Source organism: Bactrocera dorsalis, chromosome 1 (assembly GCF_023373825.1).
Source record: "Bactrocera dorsalis isolate Fly_Bdor chromosome 1, ASM2337382v1, whole genome shotgun sequence".
NCBI lineage: Eukaryota > Metazoa > Arthropoda > Insecta > Diptera > Tephritidae > Bactrocera > Bactrocera dorsalis.
The window spans coordinates 15,775,497-15,787,691 of NC_064303.1; the positions used below are offsets into that span (position 1 = coordinate 15,775,497).

A 12,195-nucleotide genomic window follows, 5' to 3' on the forward strand; every position below is an offset into this window, starting at 1 on the left:
TATAGGATTGTATATGTGTATATATTGCAAAAAAATTAATCTTCTTGCGCTGCATGACTACTTGCAACTGCGGCACGCACCTACTTGAGCTTAATTAAACATTTTTATCCCAAAGGCGTCCTACCGCTATGCAAATATGCACACATCTACATTCACATACATACAAGTATGTGTTACGTGTACTTATGGAAGCGTATTTGCTTGTGGCTCTTCTCTTTCATGTGCCTTCTTTGCTTACATTGGCTTTAAAACGCAAATTTTAATTTTTACTTTCTTTCACACTCAAAGTTAGGGGGTAAATTGAAACCAATTATTTGCACAAGTACTTTTGTATAATCACGTACTCATATACGTATGTATTTTTGTTTGTATAACGGCATTTACCTCTGCCGCACTCAGTGATATTGCTGAAAATTCAGACAACAACTTTCATTGGTGTTAACAACATGTTAACGTGATACAATTAAAACTTTGCTCCTGGGTCAACACTTCACAAACACATACACGTAAATGTATCCGTATATAAATATACTTGCATATATATACATACATATGTGTGAATTTCGTTAAGTAGTTTTGCAGCAGCGCCAAAAAATTGTCTTCAAACTGTGCAGCGTAAAGGAAAGCAATTGATTGCAAACATGTGCAATGCGAAATGATAATCTTTCGGCGGCGTTAAGTGGCGGTGCTTAATGTTAAATGTGACTGCTTTTCATAGTCAGCATTGTATATTCGAACAAATATTATTGCAAAATCATTTCAACATAAAATTTCAATTTGAGTTTTTCCTCAACTAATTTAAATATTTCAAAACCATTTATATTGTATATAAAATTATAGCAAGATGTTTTACTAAATAGTCAAATGTTTTGAACAAAGGCCTCTGAATACAAGTTAACTAAATTTTAGTATTAAAAAACATGTCCCTTTAAGGGAAATTTAAAGGAAATTTTTGTTTAAATTAAATCGTGCTATATAATAATTATAGCTATAATTATTTAACATAGTTTGTGTCCAATTAAATGTTTAAAAAATTTCCCCTAAAGGGAATTTATATTTACTACTAAAATTAAGCTGTAATTAATACTATATTATAATTTTATAACATATTTTGTTTCAATTCAATGGTTTTAAAATTTCCGTCAAAGGGAAATTTATATTTACTAAAATCATGTTTTAATTGCTATCACACTATAATCTGTTGACATATTTTGCCTAATTCAAAGAATAAAAAAAGTCCCTTAAAGGGTAATTTATATTTACGATTAAAATTATGCTGTATAACTATTATTATTTTATAATCTTTTTAGATATTTTGTTTCAACTCAAATATTTTACAATATCCTTTGAAAGGAAATTTACAATTACTACTAAAATTGTATTATAACTGTTTACAACAAACCTAAATGTGAGGGCTTTTCGTATTCGGCATTGTATATTCGAACAAATATTGGTAAAGAGTTTAAAGATACAAAGTTTAAGTGAGCCTTCTTTGTGGACTTAAATGTGATTCTTATGTGAGATAATCAACGCAAACTATTATGATGGTTTATCCAAGTAGAGGAACTTTTTTCAATAGCCTGTTTTTGACAGATCTTGCGTGAGTCGTGTCAAGTTGTCATGTTATTTTGTTCAATATTGTTTGGTATTTCAGCATGGAAAGACTTTTAGAAGTCGTTCAATTTTATTACGGAAATTTACGTTCCGTAAAGAATGTGTTTCGTGCGCTTCGCTCAGTTTAACGGACTACTGAGCGTACTATTTGCAACACCATTACCCATCTTGAGTGTTCTGTGTTTTTACTTAAATATACCATAAATTTATTTTATTTAGGAAATAATATTTAAAAATCTGTAGACAACTTAAAAGAGAGTCGAATAAAATCTCACAGTTTTCCTCAACATTATTGGACTTGGCTGGTTAAGGATTAATTAAATAAAAAGACAGTCAACAAAAGTCAGTAGACTTCCACTAGATATTATACAGATATATCTTAATATCAGATCTCGGGAGATGCTTTTATAAAGAATAATAAAAATGTATTTGGAATAATCACAAGAAGAGATTTTGAAAGATAATTTCATCACATTAAAATTATGTTGTCGAGGAAAATTAATTAGTATAAACCTACAAAAAGCTCTTCAAAAAATAATAATACCATCCTTTAGCTCTCCAAGTAAATTTATTAAAAAATGGTAATGAAAGCTGTCCCATTTATGTTTGAATTATATCAAATATAACAGTAATCTTTCATAGGGGTTACTAAGTAATGGTTCATGATTTAATTACTTATTAACCTCTGTGAAAGATTTTATAAGAGTATATAAAAAGTTTTGCAGTCTTTTGCAGTATTTTTGGAAGATGTTTCTTATAGACAGAACAACATTTCATCCAATTTGACTTGGAGTGTGACAAATAATTGTTTCAGTAAAAAACTATATTTTACAGCTTTTAACACATACATCCCATATCTAATATAAATTATTGCAATTTTTTTAGTAAAGGTCGTGACAGTTTTTATACCGATATTCTTGGAAAAGATCGTGACAAGAATAGCAATGCCCTGATGGGATCATTCCAAATTTATGTACGAGGTTTGACAATTAAGTATTGAGACTGATTTTATTGCCGCGCTTGTGGTAAACCTGTGACCTTGAAATTCCCTTTCTCTTTTTCCGACCATCACTCTAGCTTGTTTAGTTCGCCTGCTGCGTCAAGTTGAGAAGACGTGTGTTTGTAGTGCTCGTTACGAAAATGGAAAAACGAAATCAAGAGCAACGCGTCGCGATAAAATTTTGCGTAAGATTGGGCGAAACAGCTTCGGAAATGTACGCTAAAATTGTTGTTATTACAGGCGATGAGAGCTGTTTTTTCCAATACGACCCGGAAAGCAAACCCCAAAGCTCACAATGGTTGTCTCTGCGCGTCCCACCCGAAAAAAGCTCGTATGAGTCGAAGGTGAAAACGATGATTATTGCCTTTTTTGATAGCCGTCCACAAAGAATCGTCCACAAAGAATTCATTCCACCGGGGAAAACTGTGAATCAAATCTACTATTGCCAAGTACTCGATCCTATGGTTGAAGTTCTTGCCTTGGCCTTCTTCTTTCCGCGCTCAGATCACCACAAAGTATATTTACTTAATCTTATGTTATTTTATATTTTGTTTCTAATGGGCCCTATCCGACTATAATTTGTTGTTTGCGTTCCAAAATTATCTACCATGGTGTATTAATCCTTTTCGCTAAACCATGACAACATAAAATTTTAAGCAAATGGCCTTTATCTCAAAACATGTGTATATGACGCCAGCTCCTCTACGAGTATATAAAGTGATTTGAACAAATTTTTGACATTTTAGTACCTAAAATATATATTAATTGCAAACATTTTGTTTAGCTGCTCATCTGCAGAAGATATAGTCCCTGAAGCGCAAACATTACAAGAGTCTAATATATCAAATTTGGCAACAGCCTGACCTGCAATACAAACTTAACATATTTTTAAGCCACAATACAAAAGGTCAGACCACAAGTCGCAAAAATGTGTACTTTGCCAAGCAGTGTTAGAGGTTTAAAGCAACACAAGTGAGTAGCTTTTGTTTTTCAGTAAATTTGCTAGCATTTTGTGAATATTGTTGTAGAAACCAAAAGTTGTACATACATACATATATACACGGACTGTTTGCTAAGTTTGTGCATGAAATATTGCTATGCTTGACTATGACATACTATACATATATTATATGCATATATATGTATGAGTGTATGTATATGTATACGTCTACATAAGAGCATGTTTATGTATGTGTCTATAAACGTGTATGTATATGTGTGCGTGCGCATGAAAATTTACTTCGTTTAGTAATATAAAATGCGTTGTCTACAACGATTTAGCCCGAAATGCCATGAAGCTTTAAAAGCTTTTTGTCTGCCTAACAATTTACAAAATGTTCTCACATAATTGCTTAATAGTGTCACGTGTTTTCCATACAATTTTGCTATTTTAGCACAATACATGCATGCATTACACACAGCACACATACATACATACATACATACATAGTGATACTGAGTATGGCATTTGTCTGACGGGTTTGGCGAGAGTTTGACTGGCCACTGCTTAGATACGCCTTGTGGGTGGCAATTTGAAATTGAGCATGTATGTACGGGTATGTGCATGGCGGCAAATAGAAGGCATCAAATGTTGCATGCCACAACGGCAGTGACAAAGAAAGTGGCAGTAGTGTGTGGAAATTTGTTATAAGTCACGTAGCTGAATGTTGCAGCAGCATAGTCGTAGTAATAAAAGCGAAAACACGCAACACGCACACATAGAAAAGAGTGTGGGAATGTGGCACGTATGTGCGTGTGAGTGTGTGCCTGAAAATAATATGCATACTCACATGCGTATACAAACATCTAACATGTGACAGTTATTATTTATGTATGCTTGCCTGCATATTTGCCTAAAAGTATGTTTCAGCAAGCACTCGTATACACCAGAGCAGCTGCAACAACAAGTTGGCCCATTTGCTCTTAACTGAACTAAAACTCATACGCACACACACACATACACAAAATCTCTTGTTTATCACTTTAAACTGTGACTTAAATAATAATAACAGCAAAAACATTAAAAGCCAACAAAAACACTACCATAGCAACAATAAGGCATCACAGCCGCATTACAACTTCACGCAACAGCCAGCACAACAAGCAGCTACCAACAACACTCGTTGGCTGTCAACATTCTTGTTGATGTTATGCATTTTAATGCAATTGTAGCACACTATAGGGGTCATGTGGCAATGGCTGTAGCATCAAACTAGGCTAGCTGGCGTGTGTGTCACATTTCATTTCATTTCAAATTATATATATTACATATATGTATGTATGTATGCATACCGAGCCTGCATTGTAAGTTGGCTCACATGTGTATGTGTCTGTCATATATTTCCAAATGCTTGCATACTTTTAGGCGTTCGTGCATGCGAAAAGCACTCACACTAAATTGCGTGCATTGCATGCAATTAACTTGCACGCACGAACGCACACGCAGCCGAATTTTATCACACACACACATACACATTTACATCGTCAAAACGCATTACATGCATTTACAAAACACACATTAAAGCATCATTATCGCTTTATGACATCAGCCCCGAAATGCGGCTCATCGCACACGGCTTAATATTACATTTGATGCAGCTCAGCTAAATGTATGCATTGCATTGTGTGGTGATGTGCGTACGCAAATGCAGCGCTGGCTGTGCGCGTCACATGTGTGGAATATGAATATAATTTTATTGGCTGGAATTGGATTTGGTGTAAGCGGTTGGATGACTCTTAGTAAATTGCAACCAAATTGAGTTGATAAATTTGAGTTATTTTTGAGTATATTGAGCATCAAGTAAGTGGTTAGGCAAATTATAAAATAACTATTATTATTTTCTTAAGGATACCTATGCATTTCTGAGGGACTGAAGGGGTTATGGCTTGTTAAAATTTTTTTGTATTTTTCGAAAGTACAGTCTGTCAAGTAAGAGCGTGGTCGACCTTACCGACAGTTAGTGAAAGATTTCGCTCTAATTCCTTCGCGAGCTGATAGAGGGAGCTTTGTTCTTGATGTATTGTCAACAAAGGTTCCATTGTCTTTTATCTTTTGAAAGAGTATCACGTTAAACGCCATGAGTGCTAAGTACGCGTCGCGCTGCGAAGCTGTGTTCCTTTGCATCCACCCAAAAGGTTCCAAAATGTCGCAATCAGCGGCTGCGAAATATATGAGAAAGTCGAAGGCATTTGTACAGAAGTGGATACAGCGATATATAGTGGCTAAAGATGTCGATGATTTACCAGAACGTGGTTCGATAGGAAAAGTGAACAAAAAAAAATGAAAAAAGTATAGTGAATCTGTTTTCGCGGAAACCTGCTTTAACACTGCGGCAAGGACACGCAAAATTAATGGCAAAAGGTTTAGATAAATCCTACGAAACTATCCGAACTCTTCTTCATACTCATGATCTGAAATGGTGGCACACAATGAAGAAGGCTCTGTTGACTGAAAAACTTTTTGACAAAGTGACTCGCTTGGGCGCATGAGAATATTGATAAAGATTTTGAAAATGTCATTTTTATTGAACAATGTTCTATATGGGCACGTTCTGTCCTCACGCGAGCCTGGTTAACTTCCACCAGTAGGCTTGTTCAGCGGACCGTAAAACATGGAATAAAGGTGCATCTTTGGCGCTGCTTCTCAAAGCAGAGATTCGGCACTTTGTACCTATTTACTGACAACCTAAATGCCGAGAAAATGATAAAAAGCTACAAAAAGGCTTTATTGCTATCTGCCAAACGATTGTTTATTAGAAAAAATGAAGATTGGATTCTGCAGGAGGACAACAATCCTAAACACCGCAGCAAGTTCTGTACTCAGCGGAAAACTCAATCTGGCATCGTTACATTGGATTGGCCGTCGCAGTCGCCCGATGCAAACCCTATTGAAAATGTGTGGGCATATATTAAACAGAAGCTTCGTGGAAGACGCACATACACTTTGAAGGAGTTGTCTTACGAAATTCGTCGGATCTGGAGATCCTTGCCACTGGAATACGCCGTCAAGTTAGTAGAAAGCATGCCTCTCCGAGCCAATTATCGTCGCCGGTGGTGACTGGGCACATTATTGAAAGTTTCATAAAATAATTTTTTTTTTTTATAAATTAACAGGACCACGCTCTTACTTGACAGACAGTATACCACCAAGGCACTTTTACAATTAGTCTTAGTGCTTTCTTCTGAAATTGTTGGATGACTTTCTTATTCTTTGCGTTAGTACATCCCCAGAGTTGTGCACTATAGCTCCATATCGCTATAAGTATTTGTTCATAGATAAGTAATTTATTTTCGATGGATAACACTAAATATAAAGAAGAGGGCTCCACACTCAACCTTGTGGAAGTATTGCTTTTCTTTTCCTAAGAATAGAAAAGTCGACATGATAAATGTGATTTTATGATATCATAATGCTGTTTAATGCTGGTAAAACCAGTCGAAAGCAGTTCTTTATGCTTTTGCGACAACCAAAAACATGGTAGAACAGAGTTTTTTTTTCTCAAAAACTTTTTCAATAATGTGTGTAATTCTGTGGATTAGACCAATCGTAGAATGGGTAGCACGAAACCCAAACGAATGCGCTGGAATTATGGTTTCTCGTTTTATGATTTTATTGAAACGTTTTATGAGAAAATTCTGGAAAAGCTTCGATATTTTCAATAAAGTGATGTGGCAATGTAGGAAGATACATAGTATTCTGGTTTCTGAATTACGATAGAATTGGAAGAAGCTGTTTTAGAACCACGGAAGTAATCAGGTCTTAACGGGGGGATGTTTTGTTTTGCACATTTTTGATTTCCTCACTCAGCTCACTGCATGTGCAACTTGAGATTTCCTGGCTTTCGTGACTGGAAACAGTAGGATAATCTACGTGTGCTTCATATGGGAAGAAAATTATTAGGCTAAATAATTCGAAAATACTTCCACTTTTTTGAATTATCATATAAAAATCATAATAAAATCAAAAATAGTCTAAGCCTATAGTTATTATATGAGTGAATTCTGCACTCTTCTTTATATTTTGTATTTTGTCTAAAAAAAGGACGAGGGATGGTGTCTCAATAATTCGAGTACACACTGAAATTTTTCAAACAAAATTAACAGCTAGTTAGTTAAGGAAACCTTAAAAAGTAAAAATCAATGTATTTGCGTTTTAAAATTTGGCAACTACAGTAGCTTATTATGGCCGGCCATCACGCCATATATAGACCTACTGATCCGTAGTAGGTATTTTTTGAATTTTTGAAAACAATTTTAAAATAGTTCCGAAATATTTATAAATATATTAAGTTGTTTTTAGAAATTAAGCTCCAGAATTTTAAAATTTTTGAAAAATTATTTTGAAATTGAAATAAATTTTCTTTGTCCTTAAACCAAGTTTTATTTGTTTTTTTTTCGCGGGTGAGGAGGAGGAAATGCCTCTACCGTATCATCAGATACTCTCGTCACACTAAAACCTCCCTTCTAAGGAACCGTTTGAAAATTTTGGAGCAATTTTGAAAAAAATGTAAATATTTTACTTTTTGAAAATTTACACTACATACATTATATATACTTTTAATAGTGATGATTTGTGAAAGTGCTTTCATATTTTTGATAGTTACAATTTAACAGTTTTGACAAGGTTTTCTTTTCAAAATCATCTTTAAAAAATTTTTGCTTAACATAGTTTCTAAAATATTTCTTGTTAATATTCTATGGTCCACCGTTCAAAAACAAAAGTTTTTTATTTTCATTTATCGACACACACTCACCTTGCTGTGTCTTCACTTGCACCGGTGTGGACATTGGACCGGCGCCCATTGAGGTATATGCCTGCACACGCACCGTATAAATGGCATGCGGCGTCAATTCCGAAATGGTTGTCAGCTCGCTATTGTCCACCATTTGTGAGTCCCAAGATGCTTCGGGTTGATTGGGATTTGTTGTGTAATAGACTTTGTAGCCCTGAAAATGGAGGAAATGAAAGAAATGTTTAATCAGATAAATACGAATGGATATAATATTACATATTGGAACTATGTATATGTAAAGTAATTCTTAGTCCTCTTGGCAGACCATGGTAAGGTTTTGATTCAGCGGTCAACCAAAATAAAATACAAGTCGGTATATACGGTATATATATTTGAATAAAGGCATTCTGATATTGTACATGTGTTCATATATGTACATATATTCTATGCAAATATTCCCCTAAATCACACCAGTATTTTTTAGCTCCCCATTGCTCGTTAGGGCTGCCTATTGTTCAGCAATCACACCAATTGATTAATGAGACTGACCTACACAGAATGCATGATTAACACGCCCGTAGCAACATTTGAATTTACACACATGTGTATACATTTGGATATATGTATATATACTTCTATATGTACGAACATACATAAACCTATATACATATGTATCTACCTACGGAAGCACTCAGGTATTGTATATTCGTTTTAAAATTCCGCCTGTCGAAGCCTCACACATTCCTAAAGCCACATTAAACTAAAGCGTGTCTCAATGTACATATATTTACACATCCATACATGTCTACATATGCACATTCTTTCCCTGGGCAATTGAGTTCAATAGGTCAATTATTAAATCCTGATTGTTCTCTTAAATATTACCGCCATTGTATAGCTAGAGCTCGAGTTGTGTGAAAATTATACTTGTGTGCCTACATTTATATGTATATATGTATGTTCCGAGAGCTTATATAAATGTTCTTATGTGCGTATGGCGTGTCAAATAGTTGAAATACCAAAGCATAGAATGTCTATATATAGCATAGAATGTCTATATATAGTAAGGCTCTTTTGTTCATTGTAGGCAGAAACGTAAAGATGGGAGTTTTAGATAAGATTTTTGTTGTTTAAAGAAATGAAAAAGTTAAGATGATTGAAGAATATTTAAAGTAAAAAATATGTTACTTACAAGCATTAGTTCAAGAAGAATGTATTAGAACCTATTCTGTATATTTGACAAGTTTTCCAATTATGAGCTTTTGCGAGCTTTCATAGAGCATACGACAAGTGTCCTACCCTTGAGCTTTGGCGAGCTTTTATAGAGCATACGAAAAGTTTCCTACCGATGAAATTTTGTGAGCTTTTATAGAGCTTTCACAGAGCTTTCATGAGACTGATCTCCGAGAGCATAAATATATTTGACAAATTTCTCAACCATGAGTTTTTGCGAGCTTTCATAGAGCTTTCACAGAGCTTTCACTAAGCTTACGAATATTTGAAAAGTTTTCCAAGTATGAGCTTTTGCGAGTTTTCGAAGATCTTTCATAGATCACATGTATATTTCATAAATTTTCTCAAGAATGAGCTTTCATTGGTAGGGTACATTAATATGTGTGATGAGTTATTGACTGAATATTAATGACAATTGATTTACTATACGTAAAAAAAAGGAGACTAGAATATGATTTTTTGGCTTTTGTAAGCAAGTTGAAGGCGAATTTTTCTTCAGCAAAGTGATTCGCCACAGACAGGAACCGATTGTAGACACTACAACGATTCTACCACGATCTTGACTTTTCGTCACCAGTAACCATTCCCTTTATCCGTGGTGAAAAAAACTTTTAAAATATTTCTTAGTAAATGCTTCCTGCCTCTAAGGTATGTATATTTCTATATATATGAATTTACAGGCTTTTGTACGGGTGTACATATTTTTTAATAACGCTGTTGTTAACTATATCTCTAGAATTGTATATACATACATACATGTATTTTACGTTTCTGTATATGTTGTTAGCATTTGTATCATACACTTCGCTTACGCTACCTTTATCTAATCAATTTCCCGTGTTTACTTGATGCCAATAGCGTCTGTGCTAACACGAATTTGTGTCTTCATTTCTTGTTATTGTTGTTGAAACAACGTGTGTGAATATCTACATTTTATATACTATAAGAAGCAACATTGCGCCATCAAACCAAACACAGTCGTGTAACCTCAGCGACGACAAATAGTCGAAATGCCTATTTAGTTGAAATGTCAACTAACTGGCTAACTGATAGCGACTGATGTTGAAGGTGATAGTAACAACAAAAAGCAAATACTGCAATAACAAAGGTAAGGTAAGGTTGTAAGGTAATACTTTTAAGATGGTTGTAAATATATTGACATTTGCAGATGACTAACTGTGAAGACGTTGCTTGAACATCGATAGATGGCTAATTACAAGGCTTTATGTGATTGTGATTGCAGCAAATAATAAACTATTTTGAAGAATTCTGTAAAGCACTGTTACTTTGTGAATAACGCCGTTTGATGCAAAGTATATTTAAGGAATTTAAATGGATTTTGTATAGTAAGTTGAGGTTAAGAAATTTGAAAATAAAATCGATGTTCTGTTTTCATATTTCGATAGTTTATATAATAAAAAATATCTACCTAAAATTTTTTTTGCTTAAAATCAAATTATGTTCAAAAGTTATAGTTTTTACGTTTTGATGCCCAGGGCAAGAAGAAAATTTTTATAATTCATATTTAAGGGTTAAAATCTTAAGTCCACTGTATTATGGAAAAACGGTTTTTGCCACTAAACTTTGTTTATAACATTACAACGGCTTATTTTTTCGAGTTTTTAGTTCAAAATCCACTTGAGATTTTGTCAGAAAACACCTTCCTATCTCTAGAAATTTCTGTAGTCCACAGCCGAACTTTTAGCGCTGATTTGCTAACATCTTGTCAGTTTCTATCCAAGTTCATCCAAGAACGTCTTTTAGGTAAAGCTTATTTTCTTGTCAATTTCAAGCTTCCTAAGCACTAGTACCTACAAATAGCATTTACAGTAATACTCTGAGGATGCCCACACTTAAATAAATAATCGTATTTGCAAGCCTGTCTGTGTATTTGTCTTTAACCACGCAGCCACAGTATAATGAAGCTGTTGTACGTTGATTATATGTGGTATAACTTTAGGCGAGACACAATCAGCTCAATTTTAAGCGTTTACGCACATACACAAATGCATGTATAGCATGTAAGCGTTTACGCACATACATAAATGCATGTATAGGTAAGTGTGCTGACATTACAACTCTTTGTCAAAAGAGCACATACCTACAAACAGTCTTTGCTAAGCGTCCGTAGACAACTAAATATATGTATATTGGCGTAGACTACACTTACTTAGTCACATGTAATATAATAGGCAGCAGTTTAATTAAATTACCTACACATGCATACATATGCACATATGAGTATATATTTATATACATTAGGGTTTTCGTTTTTTCCAATATTTTTTTTTAAATTTTTTTTCTTGAAGTTTCAGTTTTTGCTTTAAAAATAATCTAGTGTAAGTGAACTCTTCATTTTCCATTAAAATTTTTCCTAAATCATGTCTTTCGATCATGTTTTTCGATATATATATTTATTATGAGATTTCTTGATTTTTTGCAGTATATTTTTTATCTCCAAAAAAGTTATTCTACAACTTTAAAGAAGGGATTTTTTAATACAAAATTTCCCTTTCTACAAAAAAAAGGTTTTAATAACAATTTTTCCATAAAAATATTACTTATGGAGTTATACGCAGTTAAAGTTATTCACCAAATGTACTGTATCTATATAGT

General features: G+C 33.9%; 1 protein-coding gene across 9 annotated transcripts in view; it reads right to left on the reverse strand.

Moving 5' to 3' along the window:
* Positions 1 to 12,195, reverse strand: part of LOC105229710 (tyrosine-protein phosphatase Lar) — a 907,083-nt gene that overhangs the window by 58,318 nt on the left and 836,570 nt on the right. For all 9 annotated transcript variants that reach the window (XM_049458860.1, XM_049458872.1, XM_049458887.1 and 6 more), the window contains one exon: positions 8,368 to 8,560. In XM_049458860.1, coding sequence (XP_049314817.1) covers positions 8,368 to 8,560 — 193 coding nt within the window. The remainder of the gene's footprint in view (positions 1 to 8,367; positions 8,561 to 12,195) is intronic.